Source organism: Coturnix japonica, chromosome 1 (genome assembly GCF_001577835.2).
Source record: "Coturnix japonica isolate 7356 chromosome 1, Coturnix japonica 2.1, whole genome shotgun sequence".
Lineage (NCBI taxonomy): Eukaryota > Metazoa > Chordata > Aves > Galliformes > Phasianidae > Coturnix > Coturnix japonica.
In genome coordinates, this window is record NC_029516.1 from 98,273,634 (window position 1) to 98,298,146 (window position 24,513).

General features: G+C 40.9%; 1 protein-coding gene across 8 annotated transcripts in view; it reads right to left on the reverse strand.

Annotated features, from left to right (window-relative positions):
* The window catches only part of PRDM15 (PR/SET domain 15), a 31,068-nt gene that overhangs the window by 4,563 nt on the left and 1,992 nt on the right, over window positions 1–24,513 (reverse strand). For 4 of the 8 annotated variants that reach the window (XM_032449045.1, XM_015882967.2, XM_015882957.2 and 1 more), the window contains 23 exons: window positions 24,036–24,081; window positions 21,862–21,955; window positions 19,500–19,653; window positions 18,974–19,226; window positions 17,686–17,808; window positions 15,249–15,347; window positions 14,004–14,234; window positions 13,175–13,310; window positions 11,924–12,105; window positions 11,570–11,664; window positions 10,469–10,556; window positions 8,758–8,925; window positions 7,085–7,179; window positions 6,366–6,497; window positions 5,782–5,916; window positions 4,530–4,693; window positions 4,070–4,149; window positions 3,346–3,465; window positions 2,286–2,417; window positions 1,703–1,786; window positions 1,391–1,566; window positions 714–794; window positions 102–314 (listed from right to left, as the gene is read on the reverse strand). In XM_032449045.1, coding sequence (XP_032304936.1) covers window positions 102–314; window positions 714–794; window positions 1,391–1,566; window positions 1,703–1,786; window positions 2,286–2,417; window positions 3,346–3,465; window positions 4,070–4,149; window positions 4,530–4,693; window positions 5,782–5,916; window positions 6,366–6,497; window positions 7,085–7,179; window positions 8,758–8,925; window positions 10,469–10,556; window positions 11,570–11,664; window positions 11,924–12,105; window positions 13,175–13,310; window positions 14,004–14,234; window positions 15,249–15,347; window positions 17,686–17,808; window positions 18,974–19,226; window positions 19,500–19,653; window positions 21,862–21,955; window positions 24,036–24,072 — 3,072 coding nt within the window. In that variant the 5' untranslated portion in view covers window positions 24,073–24,081. The remainder of the gene's footprint in view (window positions 1–101; window positions 315–713; window positions 795–1,390; window positions 1,567–1,702; window positions 1,787–2,285; window positions 2,418–3,345; window positions 3,466–4,069; window positions 4,150–4,529; window positions 4,694–5,781; window positions 5,917–6,365; window positions 6,498–7,084; window positions 7,180–8,757; window positions 8,926–10,468; window positions 10,557–11,569; window positions 11,665–11,923; window positions 12,106–13,174; window positions 13,311–14,003; window positions 14,235–15,248; window positions 15,348–17,685; window positions 17,809–18,973; window positions 19,227–19,499; window positions 19,654–21,861; window positions 21,956–24,035; window positions 24,082–24,513) is intronic. The other 4 variants (XM_015882991.1, XM_015882973.1, XM_015882982.1 and 1 more) reach the window with 4 other exon arrangements.

A 24,513-nucleotide genomic window follows, 5' to 3' on the forward strand; every position in this document is an offset into this window, starting at 1 on the left:
GTCCTAAATGTTTTGATGATTCTTTTGTATTTGCCGTAAGGAAACCAGAAGCATTATTCCCCTCAGCAATGCCAGCTGCCCACCCTTCTACTGGAGCTTACCTGCTGAATGCTCTGTACAGCTGAATTAGTCTCATCTCCAACATTTCCTGTAAATTCAGCTTCTTTCTCTGTGTATTCACTGAAGGCAGGGTCCTCAGGCACTTGAGTTTCCTCCTCCTCACCTGACTTCTGCTTTCGTTTCTGGCCACGCTTAGGAGTTTTCATTTGCTGTTTTCCTTCTGATAATTCTCCCTGTTCCAAGGCTAATTCAGGCTGCAGCAACAAATTTCCAAATGAAACAGTAAGCCAAATGACTGGATGAAGTTCCAAGTAAGACGCTATCACTGCACTTGGTTTACTGTTGATTCTCACTTAAATAATCAAACTTCAGCCAAAACTTGATTTTAAGGAATGAGATCTCACCCTATCTCCATTTTATAAGCATATGTTATACAACAAAACAGACTGATCTTGAATCTGCTTATACTGGTTAGAAGACAGCACACCGCACCTTAACCTGGGACTGATTCTCTTAAAAAACAACAAACGCATTCCTTGCCTATCGGCCCATGCTTGGCTATGATACAAACCAAAAAGGCAACATCCCCAATAGGCTTGAAAATCTTGTTTGGCAAGGTTTGTTTGGTGCAATTTGGCAACGGTGAATTTTACCTGAACAATCCCAATTGAAGAGGCATCGATGGTTGTGGTCTCTGGCAGCTGCTCTAAGTCATCAATCTTCACTGAAAGAATCTGTGGACAAAGAGGTATCAGCCTGGTGAACTGCAGCAGGACAAACAGCAGCCAAACAATACAGTATTACCTTACCTAATCACAGAGCAAAAAATGTTGCGTCCAACATTTCATACAAACCATTTAATACAATGATTTAATTCAATATAACCACAGCTTGTTTTGGTTTAAATAGCCTTTACCTTATGGCACATCATCTTTTCCTTTTCACTGAAAAGCAAAGTTTAAAGACAACACTAAAAGAATGTGTTTTTTTCCTTGTGCTGCTGACAAACCACAACCCACTGAGAAAAATTCTGTAGAAAAGGAATATTATATAAAAAAAAGGATTTAAACCATCAGAAGAAATTCATTTTTAGGGAGAGACAATCAGACATGTTTACTACTGAAATATAACATAAGGGCTCATACAGTTAAATGCAAGCTTAAGAGACACTGCCCAAGCTAACATTAATTTACCCTTAACCAAAATTTGCCTCAAAAGAACATGGAAAAAAAAAGAGTACGGGGTGGAACTCCTTCTATATCACTGAAGGCCATAAAGCAAATGTCAAAATACCAAAACACCCCATGAGCTGCTTGGCAAACTACCTTACCTCTGGATGTTTACGCCTCATATGCCGACTCATGGATGCTCTGGTAGAAACTTTTGTCCCGCACAGCTGACAGCTCTGGGCTTCTACCTTATCGTGAGTGAGCTGTATGTGTTTCTGGAGCATGTAATCAGTGACATACTTCTTATCACAGACTGAGCACGTCCACTGTTTTCCTACTGGGAGCAGATGGAAGGAAAATCTGTTAGCAACAGCCCCGAAAGGTGAGTAGCATATTGCCAGTAGCTAGAGAAGAGGAACCAGGGGAAAAAAACTAAGCTATAGTACTTGGCTATTATTTCTCGGAGGATTTACCTGTATGAATCAACTTATGAGTCTCCATTGTATTTCTCTCACTAAAAGTCTTCCCACAGAGCTCACACATGAAATCTTTGATTCCTGCATGAAGAGTACATTTAGCATAAGAGCAGTAATAGTACCAATAAGCATAACAATAGTAGCAATAAGCAGTAATAGCAGTAATAAGGCATCTGGGATAATTCTAAATCTCGGATTATCAAAAACCCCATCACACAGCTGAATGAGAAGGTGAAGCCCAGCATCACCAGCTATTTTTATCAAAACTGTGCCACTCTTATCAGACAGAAAATAACATTTTGGTTTGGGAAATAAAAAACTAAAGACTAATTTTAAAAGGAAGCAATACTCTTGGCCAACCCAAGACCAAACCAACCACAGTTAGAAAAGGAAAAGATGAAAGCAACCAACCAATGTATCTTAGCTGTATACATAATAGTGGTTCTGGCTGACAGGAGGTCAAAATCCCACTTTTCAAAAAGCATAATGCATCTATTTCTTTTCTCACACTCTCACTCTTCTAGATACAAGTCCTCCCAAAAAGCATTTAGTTCATTTTGTGCATCTTTAGAGACCTCACCCGTGTGCCTTTTGTAATGCTTCAGCATGTTGACTTTCTGTGCAAATTTTCGGTGACATTCCTTGCATTCATACTCTTTAATCCCTTTATGAAGTTTCATGTGGTGACGAAGCGCGTGTTTTGTCTTCATTCCTATGAGACAAAAAGACACAGCTAAAAGCTGGGATGATTTTCTCCATTTCTCCCTTCAGAGCAGAGCTCAAACGAAATACATTGTTAGCCTATAGCAGTTTATCGCTACTATTTTAGATCCAGGCAAAAGCTCTGGAAAATGTCAGAAGAATCACTGAGGAAGAGGCAAAACAGCAAGGAAAAGAAGAACAAACATCATCCATCAGAGATATCGCATTGAATGCCTTTCACTAAAATGCCAGTTCAGTAGTTGCTCGGATTTAACAAATAATTTGCACCAGGGCAAGTTTAGGTTGGATATTAGGAAGAACTTCTTTACAGAAAGGGTAGTTAAGTACTGGAATAGGCTCCTCAGGGAGGTAGTTGAATCGCCATCCCTAGTTGAGATTAAGAGCCATTTGGATGTGGTACTCAGGGAAATGATTTAGTGGAGGGTTTTTAGAGTTAGGGTTCTGGTTAGGCCGCAGTTGGACTTGATGATCTTCAAGGTCTTTTCCAACCTGGGTAATTCTATGATTCTATGAAATAAAAGGTAGAAGCAACTTTGGACACGTAAGACTCTTAGATAGAGAAATCCCTCAGAGTTTATGTCTGAAAACAACTTAGAATGAAAAAAAACAACCAACCAAGATTTTTGTTCACTTTGGTGCTGCAAATACAGCAGAATTCAGTCAGAGAAGCACTTCTCCATCCAACAGAACAGCAGGAAATTCCAATTAGATCCATCTTACAGGTCACGGAGGCAGTTCATAAAATCAGGAGTGTTTAATACATCTGTCAGACTCCTGATTAATAAGTTTCTAACACTCACAAGTAAAGAAATTGATACTGGGAGGACCTCCCCCATGTTCTAAGAGTAGAATTTGAATTCAGATATTCATCTGCTATTCAGAACCACAATTAATGGAAAACAAGGCTTTAGACATACCTTTGCCACATTCTGCACACAAGTACTCTCGGATATTATCATGGACCCGCATGTGTTCTTTTAACATGTCTTTCCTAGCAAATGATTTGCCACATTGCTCACAAGCATGACTTTTTACACCTTAAAAATAAATGTAAAAGACAACATAAACAAACAAAAAAATGTTAATGAAAAATGTGCATCCCCTCAAAACTGACTAGACTGGCGAACTAGAGGGCGACAGTCCGTCTGCATTGTCAGCCACATCTTTCATGCACATTGTAGTCCAAACTGCATTAGGAGACGTTAGAGAAAGAAAAGCTGCTTTTTTTTGTGTGCGTGATCTGAAAAAAGACAAAGCCTGAAGTAGGGCAATACTGTATAGCATGAAATAATTATGAGCTGTTAAAAATGATTTTGCAATAGCAGTTTTCAGCCCATGTAATGGTGAGAAGGTGACATGGATAAGAATTTGAGGAGGAACAGAATACAGCATCAGGTTTTTTAGCAGATGAATCCTGTGTGGGATTAACTAAGGATCTTCTGCACTGCGTGCTTTGACCAAATAGCTTCATTAACACTTTCTGCTTTAGAAAACTGGTTTACCTTAAAGCATAAACAGACAATTTATCTTACTATAACTTACAATAAAAATCCAGAAGCTTATTTACTGCGGAAAAAAACAAAAAGGCAGGCACTGGCAAAGATATTTTCTTGTCGATAAGGAAAAAAACAGCATTTTTACCTGTATGTATAAGTTTATGTCTTTCCAGATTCCCTATACTGTTAAAAATCCTTCCACAGATTTCACATGGATGGATGTATCTGAAACCAAAAAGATCAAAACTGTCAGGCTGCTTTTGAGACAGAGTTGATTTTCACACATTTCTGTCAGTAACTGTAATTTATTTGGTAGTACTAATTACTAGGAAAGTTCCTTGAAATGTAAACGTAAGCTTGGAGTTTATTGGTATTGCTATGCCCTCAAATCAGAACTGTGCTGTTGTTTTTTTGTAATTCTTATTAAAAAGCATAGATTTATACTTCACAAAGCCTGAACTGGGAGGTTGTTGATTAATAACACCTAGAGAACTATTAATGTTATATATTTTAGTATAGCCCAGTTCTCCTAAAGCATCAGATAACAGAGCCACTGTGACTACAAAAAGACAGCCCCTCTTATCAGCCCAAAAAGGTCATCTTACTTCTGCACATTAGGATCAGGCAGGTTCTCCCGGTGAATGACCATGTGTGCATGGTAAGTAGCCTTCAAGGCAAAGCGCCGATTACAAATGCTACAGCCATAGCCTTTCTCCTTGTGCACGTCCATTATATGCTTCAAGTACTCCTTTCCTCGGCCGAAAGTTAACTGTGAAATGAACCAATAGTGAATGAAAGGGGAAGAAGTTCCTTGCGGACAGCTGTGGTTTAGTAACACATTACTGGGATCTACAGTCAGAAGCGGTAGTCAAAAGTACTCATACTTCACTAATACTCATTTGTATGTGGTTCTCCTTTAGGAGTGTGTGAGTGTTCAGCCAAAAAGAGCCTCCCTATCTCACAATAGTTTACACTCATCTTCCACTGCCTTACAGTTGTTTGCTTCACAAACACCTGCAAAAGCACTAAGAGAGCCCAGCTTCCAGAAACACCCTTCTAATTTGCAGTAGCAAAATTTTCCTCATTTAGAGGCATATGTTTTACACAGTTTATGTACTACCCATTAAGTGCCAGACATTAAAATTAGTCAGGCAAGTATATGATTAACTGGTGAGACCACATCTTATGCTTACTGATATAAGCTTAAAATCAGTTTGCAGATAAGAATAGAAAACCGAATTGCTAATATCTCCAAGTCTTTCACATGACAAGAAGGTAGGCTAAGCGCTTTCACCACATTACACGTAACTGTGATATAAACTCTGATTTCCAGAGGACAAGCCAGTGATTTAACTCCCAAGATTCCCCTGCTCCACTGCCAGTTTGGCCAGTTCTGCTGTTTTTTTGCAACCTTCTCACTCCAACACAGTGTGCTCCCCATGAAGTCATAAAACCCAAAGATCCCATTCTTCCTCATTACTTCTTTACAAAATGGTAAAAGCCATGCAATTAAAGGCTGAAAGAGTCTTTGCTTGCTGACAAGCAAGCAAAGTATATTCCAATAGTACCATCCTGGTAGTAATAGAGTAGGCCAAGATAAGCATTCATGCTGAGTGTTAATCCCCCAAAGTGGTGGACACCCACTAGAGAGCATTTGGTCTTTTTGAAATGAATCAAATCCATCTGGCATCTTATGGAATGACATCACTCTGTAGATTAGAGCACTGCAGAGGAGAGCAGACCTGTGAACTGGCCTTCTCTCTCCTAATTTTCAGCTTTACTTAAAAGTTATAAATAACTGATAGACATCTCCAGCCTTCCCCCCCATCAAATTAATTGGAAAGTATTTAAAGCTACCTGGCACCTTTTGCAGCTATACTTGTGAGGTTCAGAATCTGCACTTTCATCAGAATTGTCATCATTTTCCTCTGATGAGATCCCGATTTTACCAATGAACTCTTCCCTCTGGTGATCGTCCATCAGTGCTATATCCTGTGCACAACAGGAAAGAATATTATGTTTTAATACATTAAACATCTCTTGCAAAATGTAATACCTCAACAGCATTTTTGCCACGCTAACTGCCTCACATGATCAACTGCTGTAGCACTATTTATCAGCATCATCTAAATTACCTTCCTACTTCATTCAATTAAGATAAACAAATTCGCTCTGTCCACGATTAAACAAGAAACAACCGTTTATCTGAACAGATACTACTCAAATTTTGTGTATAGGATGAACTCCAGCTGCAGAAACACTGAGCAAGAGGTAAAATAAAACACACTTGCTGGACTGCAGCAGAAACATCACCAAGCAGGGCACACAATCAATGTTGCCAGTACAAACACAGGGCTGTAACAGTCTCAATACAGTTAACCATACTTTCATTAATGTTTGCTAAATAATACGAGTTTTCTACCAAACAATTAACACAATACCTTAAAATGGACATGAATGTGATCTCTCAACACGTCCACTCTAAAAAATTTACGTCCACAGATTTCACAGGTGTATTTCTTGTCTCCGTGTGTGAGAAGGTGTTTGTTCATATTGCTCCGACATGAAAACACCTAAAAGAAAGAAGGATGGGTTTGTGTGTCACATCCAGCGGGGCTACAGTTCTTTACAAGTGATCCAACACAGATAGCTCAGAATGTACTCCTTGTCCTTTTTATTTATTCAGGACAGAAACACGTAGGAACATCTGTTATCCAGCCAGCAGATGACCTCAGAAACCAGTGACAAAGCAAAACATATATGCAGCCTCAAAGAACTTACTGAACTTGCCTGCTTATCAGAGGTGGCCTTACAAAAATTTGCAGCAGAATTAAATAGGGTAAATTTATTTAGACTGTGCCTTTTGAACCAAGAACAATGCATCTGTCTGTAAAAAGATACATGCACAAAATCCACATTCGCTGAAATTTAACATAGTGAAAGCATCCAAATGGAAAGCTTACACTCCAGTTTAAGTGTTGCTTGAGTACATCTTCCACCATGAATCATGAAGCATTTATAAAATCACAAGTGAAATCTGAAGTCTTTGCACTGGTGACAGCAGCAACTTCAAATCATGGATATCAAGCTCCAAAACACAACAATGGCACGATCACACAATGAATGCACTCATGGGGCACATGCTGGCAATGCAGCCTACCTTCCCACACACAGGGCATCCTGAAGGCTCCTTCTTGTAGCGAACCATGTTTTCCGTGTTGTGTTCAAAGTCTTCTCTTTTCACACGCCTCACCCCTTTACAGAACAGTCCCCATCAAAAAAACAAAACAAAAACAATAAACCATGGCTTTCCACTCCAATCTGCATGCCCTCTCAGGTGAATACTGTAAAGAAGAGTGAAACACTGGGAAGAGCCTCAATGCAGAATTTAATTGCTAGCAAAAGGATAATTTCTTAGTTAAAATGGCATCTTAAGAATATAGAAGAATTCTGCCAACAGGAAGTATTGTGGCCCGTTGGATATTACACAAACTGTAATGTGTCTGAAAATAGAAATTTACTGTCAACAGAAAACAGGCAGATGTAGTAGGTCTTGGTGTACTGCTCAGATATCTAGACTAGAAATGCCCCATCAGTCTCTAAGGAGAGAGGGAATAACCCAGCATCATTTCTGATAATTAAGGAGGATTTCGGACCTCTTTCTTTGTTATTTCCCATGGAGAAAAGAGCTGCTGCTGTTCTGTGACAACTGAATGTGAAACTTCTTGCCATCACTACTCAAATCCTTGTCCTCTAGTTCAGGACACAGAGGGCTGAATCATGAGAGACCTGTGATGTCTGGCTATACCCAAAGCAACGAATCACATAATTTGACTGCTTTCTTATTATTATTTTATATACATATCACCTTTGTTCTTATCTTATATATTAATGTATAATTTGGTGACCTGTCATCATCCAAGTTCTTCCAGACCCTTTGAAGAGTATCTATAACACAGAATCATATCATAGAACAACGTAGGTTGCAAAGGACCACAATGCTCATCCAGTTTCAACCCCCCTGCTATGTGCAGGGTCGCCAACCACCAGACCAGGCTGCCCAGAGCCACATCCAGCCTGGAACATAACATCCTTAGATGTTTGAAGTTTAGAACAGCCAAATCTCATAACTTCATATACTCCCTAGATTACATCATACACCATTCCATTTATATGATACTAGTCAGGTAGCAGCCTATAGAATAGATTTATATTTAAACACTCGTCACTTTCAGTTAATTCTCTGCCCTTAAATTTTCTAGTTACCACACATTTAAAATAGAAAAGAATTAAAATCAAAGAAATTAAAAAAAAAAAAAAAAGAGAGAGAGATTGATAAAATCAGGTAGTCTCAGATGATGCATAATTGGATGTTATGAAACAGTTCTTTACAGAAAGGGTAGTCAAGTACTGGAATAGGCTCCCCAGGGAGGTGATTGAATCGCCATTCCTGGTTGTGTTTAAGAGCCGTTTGGATGTGGTGCTCAGGGATATGATTTTGCAGAGGGTTTTTAGAGTTAGGGTTCTGGTTAGGCTGCAGTTGGACTTGATGATCTTCAAGGTCTTTTCCAACCTGGGTAATTCTACGATTCTATGATAATGAGCCAAGCAGCCTTCGTGTGACTGTCAGCAGCACTAGATCCAATCACATGAAGAAAAATAAAGGGTGCAGCTCCTAGAAAGGTTTCTCAGATCTAAATAACTTCCCTCCAGGATTCGTTACTATTATTTTTCATCAACTTCACATATTGCTGAAACCTGAAACTTTAAAGCAAGAAACTGACTAAAAACGACACCTACCATAATAATTAGGTTCATAGGTAGCATGCTTACCTTCCAGGTGTCGCCTTTGATGGTCTAGCATGACATCCTTCCTGTAGAACATCTTATTGCAGATTTCACATGCAAACTTCTTATCTCCATGCTTCTTCTTGTGTTTGGAAAGATTACTGTTTGTAGAGAAGAATCTGAAACACATCTCACACTGGAATGTCTTGTCATCTGTAAGCAAGAGAATCCATGCAGCTATTTCAAAAGGAAAGCAAGTTTCCTCTGTTTGTGACATATGTAGTTCTTTTGAGAAACCTGAGTTTTAACATATAAGTCATCCATCACTATATATAGATTGAGGAAGGAAATGAAATATGTTGTTTTTTACTCTAAAATTTGTCATCCCATTAAAAGTATAATAAAAACCAAACAATATACCAGGTGCATCTTTGCTACCTATGAAGTTAACAAGAAGAGGGTTGTTAGAGTTAGGGTACAGGTTAGGCTGCGGTTGGACTTGATGATCTTCAAGGTCTTTTCCAACCTGGGTAATTCTATGATTCTATGAAAAGCAGTAACAACATTATGTCAGTTCAACACTGACTCTACCCTCATATCTTCCTTAGCCGGTCTATTTCAATCATGCTCTAGCACACATTACAATAACATTCGAAGTAGATTGAGATTCAAGTTTTCAACGATGGTAAAATAGTTGCGTATATGGCAACACATCATAACACTGACAGCTGTATCTAAACATCAGAATACTGCCAGCATTGGCTCCTGATGCCAACCAGCACAGTATACTCCAGAAGAAAGAACCAAATCTAGTAAGAGGAACATTACATGATAATAGGCCTATGGGAAACTCATTTTGTGTTCAGTAGTTGAGACTTCTGTCAGAAAATGCAAGCATGGTCCTGCAGGTGGAATTTGCCAACACTACAGCAATCACAAAGAAGCTAACTGCTTCATTTGTCACAAAGGAGAGCAAAAACTGCTGCTCATTATGGTAGCAGTCAACTCAGAAGGAAAATGAGATGGTCTCTTTGAATATTGAGGTCATTCTGCTTTGCTTCCCATTCTTTAGGCTGAGTTTTCATTCAAGCTGTATCCTTTCAAAGGAAATCAGAGAATTTATTTTGAATGGTGCTGGAAGGGGCAGTTACCCAGGTGATTCTGAACAGGGCGTTATCATATGTCTATAAAAGTAATCAGGCTGTCATTTTCTAAGCATAAGATCACTCAGAACATCTAATGGGAGTAATCATAAGGGAAGGCTGTGGAAGGAAAGGACAGGCTCTAGTGACAGCAAGGAGGAAACACATGGAGATATTATTCTAAGTATAAAGAAAGCACGAAAAAGTAAAGGAAAACTAATCTCTGAAGATTATCAGTAGAACTGGTCTCTTTTCCAGTTCCTCTTTCTTGTAGAAATTAGGAGAAACTTACTTTCAGGAAAGAAAGTTAAACAGAGATAGTGACAGCATACATATCTGCAAACATAACCAGTGAAATACCAGTGAGGATATTCTATGGCTGAGCAGGGGAAAGAAAAAAGCCAACACATAAGCGGATGTATTGCATCGATTATCGATTCTACTTTGATTATCACAAGGAGTTTTATAACAGAAGGAAGAAAGGAGAACGGCAGGTTGCTTGTGATGACGAAAAAATCCAAATGCCTATTTTCCCTTTGTAGTTCCCATGCTGAGGTGGATTTGTAGGCATACCCATAAAGATGAGAGGAAACTGAAGAGTCAGCTATGCTCACCTGTCCTGCAGTTATGGAATTCCAAGGCACTCTCTATTCGAAAAGCCTTTTCACATGTTGTGCACTTGTATCTGTACTCACTGTCAACCTGAGGATTGCAAAGAGTATTTATGAGGGGAAAACGATGAGTTGTGATTGACAGAGAAATCTCAATCACCTTTTCTGCTTTTTATCTTGACCAATTTTTCTGCCTTCAGTACCATGCTTAAATATACGGTGGTGCAAAATTCTAACGCTACATTATCATGTTACGTTCCTACATTTGATCTCTACTGAAAAAAACCCCAACAGTAGACCAATAGAGCATGCACCTGTGTGCATATAACAGTCTTCCTGATTACCCCAAGTCTGACACAGAAATTTTAGTGGTTTTTCTGTAGTATGGTAAAAGGAGGACGGTTGGACTAGATGATCTTGTAGGTTCTTCCCAACCTTGTGATTCTATGATTCTATGATTTTGAAAAGCAAGACATAACCTGATTCATCCTGTAGCTTCCAAACAGATGCCAGGAATATGAGAGCGTAGAGTCTTGATGTCAGGCAACAACAGAAATATTTGCTGATAAGGCCCCACCACTGGGATGTTTAATGATTATACGGTGGCAGTAGAACTAAAAGACCCTCATCAGCAGGCACAGCACTCTGCTATAAGCTCTGTAAGTTTACACATGGACTCATAGACCTCACTAATGCAGCCCTTACCCAGAGTATTCACATCTTATAGATAAATAAACGAGGGCAGGCAAACAAAACTAGAGCAATACCACTTGCTACAACAAACTGAAGACCAATCTCACCTCTAGCTCATGTAGGTGCAGCTAATTCCAGCTTGTCTTGCTGTAACTGGTGCCTGAAAACAACCTTCTACAGGAAATTCAGACACTAAAAAGAACTTTATGTCCTTAAGTCCACACTTTCCAAACTGATCATCTGTTCTAACAGAAGATGTTACCTCTCCTTATCAGTCTTACTTCACTTATAAGAAATTCACAGAGATATCCACTCAAGCATAATTGACCCAAACTCCCCAGTGAGCACTTGGAGGCTCACTGCACATTTTCACCCAACGTCAGAAAAAGGCCGCTGGTCATTTCCACTCACTTCATTCCTGCTGTGCTTGTATGAAACATGCTGCTTTAAGCTCTCTTTACGGCTGAACAGCTTTGCGCACTCCTCACATTTAAATAGTTTGTCACCTAAGGGGATCAATCAAGATTAAGCAAAAAGGAGTCAGAAACTAATCAAAGTTTTGATTGAAATGTTAAATATTTTCAGTTCCTACGGTCTGCATAACTTAAAAAGCTTCCTTAAAGGGAGTTTATAAAAGGAAAAAATAAAGAGAGCTCTATTAAGACGATGCATGCCAATATCTAAGAATAGCTTAAGATGTTTTACTTAAAAGAGGAACCAATGAGAGAAAGAAACAATGCACAAGCAAGGCAAAAGCAAACCTACCATGAGAACGGATGTGCCTGCTGAGGTTGCTGCTGTTCTGGAAGATCTTACTGCAGATACTGCACTGATAGACTCTTTTGTGCTCCCCAAGTTGTTTTATCAGCTTCCGCCGTATACCATGTCTACTGGAGAGAATTAAACTTCTTTTGAGGGACATGCTGTTTTGGTGATGAGCAAACCTACTGGATCAGAGAAAGAAAGGCAGGGACTGAAAGGTATCCCACAGGCTGCAAGAAAATCCCATCAGACGGCAAAAGCTAGAAGTTGTTATGCTCAGCTTCTGACAGGAGAGGGAGCGCTGGAGCTTCATCATTGCCAAGGCGACCTTCAGGCCACCTGCTTGAAGCAGCAGATGTTGGAAAGCAGCTTGCTTCAATCAGCTTCACCCAAGACAAAAATGAAAGAAAGCAGGAGCCACCAGCCCCACAGATCGTCTTTTCAGGCCTCTCAGAGGAGCAGAAAGGATCCATTCTGCTCCTCTGAAAAATACCATTAGCATGCTTTCAGCTTAGAAATCTTGGTAGTGCAAAAAGCATGTATGGCAAGAAGGCAGCAGGGCACCAAGAAGCAACACTATTCTATTTACCAGCACCGCCACCGGTTGGAATGCATTTTTGATGGCTCTGTATCTGCTAAGGGCTTCAGTATATAGCATTACCAGCTAATTTTTAAGTATCTAACAAGCACTTTATTATGCAAAAAATAAACAAACAAATAAATGAAGAAGCCAATTTTACCAAGTCAGAAAGACAAAAAAGAGTTTTAGAAGTCCTTGATACATAAATGTCTCCCTGAGGTTCTGGTATACTTACGTTTTCACTTTCTACTGCTCTAAGCCTGAGGTAACACACTCAAACCAGTATGAAGTGATTTATGAGACTGATTAATAACTATTAGCTTTCTTTTAAAGCAAAAATCAATTTGCCTGTTTTATCACCAACATTCAACAGGAGTATGTTCAATTGCACAATATTTCATTGTGTAACTGCAAGAGGCTTTGGGATCACATTGAATTAAACCCATCACATGACAGAAAATAAAATTATCATCTGTCCCAGCCTTCCAGCACCAATATCTCACCAACCGCGCATCACCCTACAGTACATGAGCCATCCTTGCTCTTCTAGCAGCAGTGACACACACTTCTACAGTAACAAAAAAGAGCACCTATGGGCCCAGTAGAAGAACTGCTGCATGCTACTTAATCTTGATTAAGCCTGAGAGGAAACGTCCGCATTCCAGAACACTTACTTTGTGACTGAACTGATGCTATTTGTGGTGCTAGGCATCTTTCCTAAAACCAGTTCCATAATCCTCTCTTCTGCAGCTGATGGCAGAGCCACCTCTTCTGGTGGGACTTCACTTGCAGTGTCAGCTACACATTCCACTGCAAACGTATCATAAAAATACAGTGTTAACGTGACAGCTAGAAAGAGAACCTTAAATGCAGGAATTGTCTTTTGTAATGATACGTGCACGACAAATAACAGATTGTTAACGAGTAAGCATGACTTGCAAGATACAAAAAGTGGCAACTAAACCACAGGCCAAAGTGTAACATCTTAGCTTTCCGCAGCCTACTACTAGGGGGGGCAGTTGACTGTAAGCACAGTGAAATTCTCTACTTGACCTTCTCTTAAAGGGCAGCAAGTTCCTGAAGAAAGCCCCTTCCAGAACACACCTTGTGGGAGAGAAAGAAAGGTATCCCTTCTTGAGGGAGGATGCTTCTTCTGTCCCTTCCTGCAAAAACTAGGCAGGTCTCTCATAATCACTGTCCTGCATTTCTCTGGCCCTTTCAATTCCTAAAACTTTTGCAAGAGAATGCAGGTAATCTATCTTAATCTATTATCTATAATGTTATAATGTGATATAGATTATAATGTTAATTATAATCTATTATCTATAATGTTGCAACCCTTATTGCAGACACAGAACTGACAGAAACATAAGTTTGTACTTACCTCCTTTAGAGATGATCCTAAAAACCTCACCCTGTCTTTGCCACTTTGTAAGCCTCTCTGAGAAATAAGGGTATACAAAGGGAGGTATGTACGTAGCATTTCCTACAGTTTTGTTTTACCTGCAGGATCTTTCTCTTCAGCAACAACAAGGGGTGCCTCTGCTTCTGCTTTTGCTGTTTTGATCTTCCTTCCCCGCCTGGCCTTCCTCCTTGAGTCTGTACTGGCACTAGCAGCATCACAAACCACTGGTGGATCCGCAGGGGGAGCCTCTGTTACTTTCTCTGCAACAGCCTCATTTTGGCTGGTTTGGGGGGCACATTTAGCTTGTTCCAGGTGACTCATCAAGTGCTCTGAATGGGTGGAAAAAGCAAGAGTGTAAAGAGGTCACCATGAAATATGCCAAGAGATTGATCCAGTTGAAGCCTATTGAACAGGCCAACCTCATTTAACAGCAACTCACTTCAAATGATTTCACAAGCAGTCACAATACCATCCTAACTAAAAGCAAACAGTCTGATAAACCTTCAAACAATTACTACCATGGACTGCAATTTTTAGGACTGTTAGATGCAACTGGAAACAGGCTGTGCCCCTGATAATTCCGAGCTTAAAGATAATAGATTTAGGTTGTACATAAGGACAAAGTCTTCTACAGTGAAGGTGGTGAGGCACTGGAACAGGCTGCTTAGAGATGCTGTTGATGTCCCATCCCTGGAGACTGTCAAGGTGAGGCTGGATCAAGTCCCTGAGCAACCTAATCTAGCCGTGCATTTCTCTGTTTGTTGCAGGGGAGCTGGACCAGATGACCTTTAAAGGTCCTTTCCAACTCTAAGGATTCTGTGATAATGGGTCCTTTTTTCCAAATGCCCATGTTACTTAGCAACCTCAGTGCCCCTTCCAATAACAGTTCAAATGGTGAAAGCTCTTAAATATTTTATTTTTTTTTTAATCGAATAAAATAGCTGCAAATGAAAGGAAGAAAAAAGACCCACATTTAATTGTGGTTACTATATCTGTGTAACAAACACCAGACTGTATCACTAAGCATAAGCTGGGATCACTCACTAATTTTATACACTGTTGATGCAGTTCCCCATCCTTGATATTCCTAATATTCATATTATCTTCTTGATAATCATTTTCTTTCTTTTAGATTCAGTATCTAAGTTGTTTGCCCAGAGATTGTTTACTGCCAAATTAATAATATCATTTTCCCTACCCCTCACCCCTACCCTCTTTGTCAAAGGAACACAAACATAAAACCTTTATCTTGCTACATCATGGACAAGATATAGCTTCAGTCTGGAAGAATGGAGCTCTCCTAACACTTCTCAGTTCTATCACCAACTTTTAACACTCCTTACCTGTCAACAGCTGAGGCTCCTGGAAAGCAGATGAACACACTTTACATGTCCACTGGCTGGGCTCTGCTTCTGCAGCTCCACTACCTTCTGGAGTGCTCACTAAATCACAAGAAGAAATACTCTAAAGCTTCCAATTTGGGAAAGTAGTAAATCCCTGTAGTCTTATTCAGCTTGCAGTGACTCCCTGTGCACTACAAACGATGATTTAAACAATAAGAGGCTCACAGAGGCAGCTGCTTAATTTTTGACTTCCCAACTATATTCCACCAGTGTAATCAGATGCCTGTACATGTTTAATTCAAAAGAAAATTATTTATTCTCTGGGGCCACTTCAGGATGTTGCAGGCACGAACACCTGAAGACAGAAAAGAATCTAAATGGTTGCAAGGGAGAACACTGGTGCTTCTGTAAAGTCCTAAGGATCCCTTTATCACCTTCTAAAGAACTGTGATGATCAAAGGCACAATAAAAGTATTTCTCTGCACCATTAAAACTGGAGCTACCAGAACTCTCCTGGGTGAGCTGAGGACAGAAGTAGAAAAATCCTCCTTGCTCTCCCTGCAGAGCATCACAGATTAAAAACATTTGGGTGAACAGATGTATGGGTGAGAATAATGAAAACCTGGTTTTGAGCAGTTTAATTAATTGGATATTCTACCAGTATTAGTATTTTAATTAGCGTATCAGCTGGCACAAGAGAAGAAATAGAGGAAAATGGATCCGGAGTTAAAAACAAAGGAAAATGTTTACTTTGTTCACAGTCTATTATCTTTCAGTCCTTGGATGATCTGTCTACATTTTTCAAGAGTATCTCATAAATCTGGACCAGTTCACATACTTTTGGTACACACAGAAAGGAATATTCCATAGCATATAGAAAAGGAGGACGACACTGTAATTAGATCAAGTGAACACCAGCACAGGAGATTCAAATTGTACCTCAGTTTTTGCCACAGATTTCCTGTATGATAGTAAGCAAGTCAGTTAATCTCTCCCTACTTAGGGACCCCTGTAATGGAATGATCTGTATCTGTAATGGGATGATAAATGTATTTCTTCCTTCTCATTCTTGTCTCTTAAACCAAAATCAAAGGCTCTCTGAGGCTACTACTAGAATGTTCAATATTCTACACTACACACATCAGATCTCACCCACACTGTAATAAATACATAAAAACCACAGAATCACAGAATGGCCTGGGTTGAAAAGGACCATAATAATCATTTAGCTTCAACCCCCCTGCTATGTGCAGGGTCACCAACCACCAGACCAGGCTGCCCAGAGCCACATCCAGCCTGGTCTTGAATGCCTCCAAGGATGGGGCATCCACAGCCTCCTTGGGCAACCTGTTCCAGTGTGTCACCACCCTCTGTGTGAAAAACATCCTCCTAATATCTAACCTAAACCTCCCCTGTCTCAGTTTAAAACCATTCCCCCTTGACTTATCACTGTCTGCCCTTGTTAACACTCATACCCCTCCTGTTTATACACTCCTTTCAAATACTGGAAGGCCACAATGAGGTCTTCCCAAAGTCTTCTCCAAGCTAAACAAGCTCAGCTCCCTCAACCTTCCTTCACAGGAGAGGTGCTCCAACCCTCCGATCATCTTACTGGCCCTCCTCTGGTCCCATTCCAAGAGCTCCATATCCTTTCTGTACTGGGGGCCCCTGTACACATGGCACATTACTGCAGATGGGGCCTCACAAGAGCTGAGTAGAGGGGGACAATCACCTCCCTCTCCCTGCTGGCCACCCCTTTGTTAATGCAGCCCTGAACACCGTTGGCCTTCCAGGCTGCAAGCACACACTGCTGGCTCATGTCCAGCTTCTTGTCCACCAGGATCCCCAAGTCTTTGTCTGCACAGCTGCTCTCAAAAAGCTTGTCTCCAGTTTGTATAAACACCTGGGATTGCCCTGGCCCAAGTAAGACACCTTGCACTTGGCCTTGTTGAACCTCATTAGGTTCTCATGGGCCCACTTCTCCAGCTTGAATGATTCCCAATAATTCAAAAACAGTCTTTTAGCATTATTGCAATGTGGAGATGGCCAGCATTCCTGTTTCCAAACAGCACTATTCTTACACTCACATTCTCATGTTTTCTTCTAGATCCTGATCATTTCAACAATTGCACTTTGCACAGAAGGTCTAAAGATTTTCTTTGCAACTCCCCACAACCCAGCCCTAATCACCTACAAAGTCAGACAAAGTTGTTTTCATGAAAATCATCTGGCTGAAGGAATTCTTGTCCCTTTGGTCACTTTTTAACCTGCGCACGTGCAATGGTGAAAGCACCATTTGGGCTTTCAAATACTCTCTAAATTAATACTTGCTGAATGTTATGTCAGTGTGATAACTATGGAGAAGTTGTATACCTAGCAGATTTTTAGATCTATACCTGCCCTCTGTCTCCCTTAAAACTATCATAACTTTCCATACCTGTTGGGTCAGCTACTGGTATGCTGGATTTCTTTGTTTTTTTATGGGGAAAGACGACAGTCGAAGGCTTTGACGAGACTTTGTTCCCATCTTTATCACACTCCATCACTACCAAGCACATATCTATGGAGAGGAAAAACAGTTCCATTCCTTTAATGTCCAGACCCTTTAATTTTCTTGCTCTTTGCTGATGGCAGGAACTATAATCAAAAGGTTTTGCTTTATAGCAGGCCTGCAGAAAACATTTTCATGCAAAATCCTAACCAGGACATTTTTGCTCCCGAATTTTATACAATGTTCCTTTCATATTCTGGAGAATATAGTTAAAGTGATGAAGAGAGAAAGCAGGACATACATTCACAATACTTTTTAAGTACCTTTTTGACTGTGAAAATACATGAATGGTTTAAATTAAAGAGGAAAAAGATGAAACCCTTCAATTAATACCACTTGGAAAAACCTTCACTTCAGAAACAAGTTAACAGGACTGATTCAGTATTCCAGACTGTGCTTACCACCAAGATCAGCTGTATGTTATTAGCACTGACCTCTCTGCAGGCCATTTGTCACCCCAAATTATACTCAGCGTAGCAATAACACCATATGGGAGTACACCCAACTCGACAACAGAAATTGCCCTTGCAATGCTGAAGGATCCTGCTTTTTAGCTAAAGAAATGCAAATACAAAAAAAATAGAAGGGCAGAGGGATAAAAGACCTCTGGCAATTCTAATTTGGGCTCTAGTAAATCTGTTGCCTTTTTAGCCAATGCACGGGTAATCAAGTGGAATGGAGGCTTACTTCTGAGCTTCTGGCATTCTAGTGGATTCCCTGCAAAGCTGCATAAAGTAAAAGTTTTTCAGAACTGTACAGCAGTTCCAAGCAAAACCAAAACATTTTCACTACAAGTGAAAAAACGTGGCTTCTTTGCTAAATCTGCATATACATTTAGACATACATTGACGACTGAGCCCCTCTGCTCTTGTATCCTCAAGTGTTTTTGATGCAGCTACCAGTTCTTCAATTAAGAACTAATTATCCAGTCTGATGAGCCTGAAGAGGCTGAATCATCAAGTAGGTCATCCTTCTGTTTTCACAAGCTGAGTTATATCATGGTGAAGAATCTGTGCTTTCTTCTTGTAAGATAAGCATGTATACAGGTTAGCCTGACTCTGAAGACTAACACATTCAGGGTCAGAGCCTAACTGATTAACAGCACTATCAGTTACAACTAGCAGTCCCTAACAAGTTTGGGTCCTTAAGAAGGAAAAAAGGCCCCCACACATACCATTGGAAACACTAGTGACCTGCTTCAGCATTGGCTTTTCCATTTTTTTGGCGTAAAAAGCCGCATACCACACTCGCAGCTCAGTTCCTGGTGGGATGTCCCGGGAGGTGGTGAAATAAATATCATTGTCATGCTGGAAGGCAGTTAAGTTTTGATGCTCGTGTTCAGTAGCTGGTCGCACCATCATCATCCAGTTGCAATCATCTTCATTTGAGGTGTCAAAGTATAACAAGGGCCCATCTTTCTGGAACACCTACCGAGCAAATTATATATGTGATAAAGACATAACAAAATTAAAAGTAAAGTTAAAAATAATTTCTATTTGCTGCTTTGGAAGCACAAGCCCCTAAAACAGCTCTTCTGCATCCAGCCCACAGAATGCTTCCATACATAAACTGTTATAGTGTGTACCTCAAAGATATCCCAGTGACATTCTTCATCCATTTTTTCCCACAGTGGCAGGTAGCATAAAACCATCACGGGGAAATTGATTCCCTTTAATTGCTTTTCACATGCTACATCTTACCTTTAGGGGAAAAACTGTTTCTTTTTCAAGCTTGGCAACTCTCTTGGATTCAAACGGGCCAAACTGGGTACGTTTCACTAGCTGAGTCAAAGCAAATACTCCTTCAGTCCCATCTTCCAACTGCCTTATCTCCAAATTAGAAGGCAGAGATGATCTAAGGATTGAATGAAGAATTGAGTCATATATGGGACGAAATTGCAGGAATCCAGGGTAGAAAGATGTCAGCATTTACTCCTCCACTCTCCAGTGACAGAAAACTGTTTTCTGTCAAAATACCTTTATTGCTACGAGGATTTATAAACAGAACAGAAAAAACTGGCAGCAGTGGAGGAGGGCCAGGTCAGCAATTACTTAAGAGCACTCCACCCATCTAAGTCCAGGGACTCAACAGGCTGAGCCCGTGGTTGGAAGGGGATGGTCCAGAACCATAGTGAAGCTACTCCATATCATCTTTAAAATATCATGACCATTAGGAAAGGTCCCTGATGATTAGAGAAAAACAAACATGGTGCTCATCTTCGGGAAAGAGTCAAAAAGAACTACAGGTTGGTCAGCCCTGCTTCACTCCTTGGGAAAACTCACCTTTTGTGAGGTATTTATGGGCACAGAGTAACAGGGGACTGGAAACAGTCACACCTGACACACTCCTTGCCACAGAGGCTTGTGGACGAGGGAAGGGCAGTAGATACAACTTCCCTCGACTTTAGCAAGGCTTTTAACAGTGTCTCTGACCACACTGCTGTGTGCACATTAGGATGCTTTTGTCAGACAACAAGTTCAACCCTGTTCTTTCAGCTCTGTGCTAATGGGTGAAAATCCAATCAGGCAGGATACTGACTGCTCTATAAAGGCTGACGCTGCCTCATTCGCTTTCCTGTCTACACAAAAGGAAACATAAAAAGATTACAATCTTAGTGATAAGCAAATGAACTGAAAAAATAGAAGAAGAAGAAAAAAAAAAAAAGCTTTTGGTATTAATAAAAGAATTATACAGTAGTAGAGTTGGTGAAGTTCAGGAGATATTTCTTATCACTTTGTTTTTCCCTAACCATATAGGAATGATTTTATCTTTTCAGCAGAGCAGAGGAAAACAACTACCATGTGGTTACACAGCTAGACTGGGTTTTAAGAGATCCGTATCCAGGTTTGTGGTTAAACTTGCCCTCAACCTCAGACAAATCACTCTCTCAGCTACTGTTCCCCAGATGTAAACTAAATTACATCTTGTTTCAATTACATTTCTTGTTTCCATTTCTAGTCCTACCTGTTTTCGGCTGTAAACTCTTCAACAATATATATATATATATATGTATATTATTTTTTTCCCTGTAATATGGTCATTTCAAAACCTGCTTTCAAATCCACTACCAAGCAGCCAGCTCCTCCTCAAGGGAACAGCTACGCATCTGCTAAAAGCAGTTGAAAACCAATGCACACACCACATTCACAAGTGTTCACAGCTGGAACATCTGGACATTACTACAGTCCTCCCATAAGAATAAACAAGAGTATTAAATCACAAGGCAATAAAAACACACCCCACCATAAAAGGTAAGAAATAACAGTTTAGCTTGTCAGTGGATCTGTTTGGGATGGGTTGGGGAATTACTGCATCGGCCACTTTCTGTGCATTAGAAAAGCATCTCCATCACCAGTTTTTATTGTGCCTAACAAGAAGCACATGGAGCTACATAAACTCCTTTCCCTTTTTGGACTTTTAGTACATCTGCATTATCACTGTCTTTTCTCCTTAGCAAAAGCTCCGCATTTTACACCTTATACTGAATTTTGCTTACAGTGCCAGAAGTAAAAAATAATATGCTACTCGGTGGTGTTTTCTTCAAGTGAGATTTAGTCTATTTGTTTCTTTTAGCAAGCGTGGCTGCTTCTGTTACTTTGCTTTAGATTTCCTGACAGGAGCATTATCCATAATCATTTGTAAAGAGTCACAATAATGAGAACAACTTGTTTTGCTTCTCTGTGGAGGAATAACAGAGATAATATCACGCAGGAAGACAGAACCATTCACAGCACTGGGAAATCCGTGTACGCTTGTCTGAAGCCAGCATGATGCACTTGAGGAGAAGAAGGAGCTGCAGATACGTGACCAAGGCAGAAGCCATCCCCCCATCTGGAGCTATTGGACAGAAACTTAAGAAAAAAGGCCAAATTCTGATGAGCAGCGACTTATTTTTTGGCTTTGATTCAGAAGAGCAATTAAGTGCATGCATCAGTTTTCTATTTAATAAAGGCTGCGTCCTTTTCACAGACTAGGGCTTCGCTTCTCAGCCAGAAGTGAAACAGTGATAATACCCAATAAAAAGCAAACGTGATTTAAAGAACTAACGTAAATGCTCCTTACCTGGCCCTGCTCAACACAAAGGAATCTTTGACAGTCACCACTGGGCCCAGCTCAGGGCACTCTGAATCATGGTACTGCCCACAGTCCTCGCACCCTGCAAGGAAGCAGACAGCAAACAGAGTTCATGGAATACGCTGCTGTAGAACAGCTGCCTCCTTCTCTCAAGAGCCAGGTACAAGGTCTATCACAAAGTAAAATACATCACAGTATCACAGTCTCACACTCTCGTGCAGGTTGGAAGGGACCTTAGAGATCATCGAGTCCAACCCCCAGGATTCGAGCCTCCTGTGTAGCAGAGCGGCACTTCTACCACTTGCACCACAGGGGGGTTTAGAACCCAGGCCTACGGTGTTGAAAGCGGCACTTCTACCACTGTGCCACCGGCTTTTGGAAACAGCTTGGACAGTGTAGTCCTCTTAGAAATAAGAGACAAACCCCATCCCTGGGCACCAACAGGGGATCTTGTGCAGGACATGAGGGCAGAGCAGGAGACAAGCTCTGCCTGGAGCCACGGCTGATGCGATCACACTCCTCAGGTGCAGTGTGGGCAGCAGCCAGCACTGAGTTAGCAGCGCATGGAGACTGCTTCCGGTGTCTTCCCAAACAAGCCAGCTAAGCAATACATTCAAACTACTCCTTAGCTCACTTTCAGCTCACCTAAATTAACTGTTAGTATAAGCGTCAATTAGCCAGAGCTGAAAGGCTCCAACAAAATAATTTTCAGGGTAGGATAATTTGAAACTTTCTAAAATAAGCCAGCTTAGCAGGATTTCAAATGCGTTCACATTGCTTCGCTGTGAAAAACAGCAGTCAAACTGCCCTGCCTGGTCAGCAGCTGACGCAGCATAAGAGATCATCACACACAGGTTATCCTCTCAGAGCTCCACATTCACAAGGGCAAGTCAGTTAACCCCAGTAAGGCTGCAAAACAGAAAGTGGCTACACTTTGGAACGAGAACAAGAGATAAAGCAGTTTTGTTCCAGAATATGCCCTTCCAAGGAACGAATGGATGTTGTATTGAGGGACATGGTTTAGTGGGAGCTATTGGTGATAGGTGACTGGTTGGACTGGATGATCTTTTAGGTCTTTTCCAACCTTGGTGATTCTATTTCTGCTAAAAATGCAGTGTTCTTAACTGGAAACCTCTCCCTGCTAGTTTATCTCAGTGAACTAACAACATCTGTGGGGTTCCTGCAGCTTGTGGTGCCCCCCTTGGTGAACCGAGTCATGAAATAACCATTTTCTCCCATCAGTGCCTTTTCCAGCTGAATGAATTTCCCAGCCCTGTTTGCTGTACAGCACCACACAGACGGATCAGAGGGAAGGACAGGTGGGCAGGTGTTACTCACACACCACCACCAAACCTCAAGCCTACGGCCAAGCCACCTCCACTCCCCTATGGTGCGGCTTAACACAGCACCACTCCTCCATATTCGACACGTATCAAGTGCAATTACTTGTAGTTCACATTGCGCTTGATATAATCTGGGTTAAATGTAAATTTCCAACACCAACGAGGGTGGAGGAGCCAGGGAGGATTGTGTAAAACAGATTGCTGAAAGGAATTCAATTATTACCTGCAAAGGTTGTCACCACCAGTGAGACCTGGAAGAAACTGCCAGAATAGGCTCCCCAGGGAGGTGATTGAATCGCCATCCCTGGTTGTGTTTAAGAGCAGCTTGGATGTGGTGCTCAGGGATATGATTTAGTGTAGGGTTTTTAGAGTTAGGGTACTGGTTAGGCTGTGGTTGGACTTGATGATCTTCAAGGTCTTTTCCAACATGGGTAATTCTATGATTCTATGAAACTGCCAGAATGGCAGCCTCTCAAACTGGCTTTGCTGCCAAAGGAAACAAAGCACTTACTTCTCTGTTCCTCTTATCTTTTGACTGCACCTAAGCAACCTCTACATCTACAAAAATAGCTGCTGCACAGGTTCAACAAGCATCGCCCCAAACTACATGAGGGAATAAACTACGTGTGGTTCTCAGTGCATTGTGGGTGAATAATCAAAGCAGAGGGAATACGAGACCAACAATGTGTGGAAGAGCAAAAAAAGGCTGTGTGCCACCTTCCATCTGCAATGAGGGAATGACATCGCAACCCCATCCTCACTGGTACCCTCTAGGGTACCACACAAGGAGAAGTAAACGAACTTCTTTTTAATACTTACAAACAAACATAGTCTCATCACTGCCATCTTCAGCCATTTTTTAAACCTGCCAAAACACAGAAAGTGATGTTAGTTGTGGCTGACTTTTACTTTCAACACACTATTGAAACATCACTTTATGGAGTGACGATGCTGACTGGGCCCTGCAGGGGTACAGATGGAAAGTTAAACGAAACTCTAAGTGGCTAAAAATGCCTCAGTAACCGCTGTATTACTGCAGGTGTACAGACAGGAAGAATGTATAGAGAACCAGGCTGCAGAAATTATAGGGATGTCAGTCAAGAAAACAGGAGAGAGTAAGAGCTTGAACCTGTGAGAGAATGGACAGATAAGAGGAAACAAGACCCACAGGTGCTGTGGTGCAAGGGATTCTGCTCTCAGTTATCTGAGCAGCAGCCCAAGGAGGGCTCTGGCCAGGGGTTTGCTGCAGGGTCGTGCTCCCCATTTAGCCTTCCTAAAGCCCATAGCAGCACAGCCC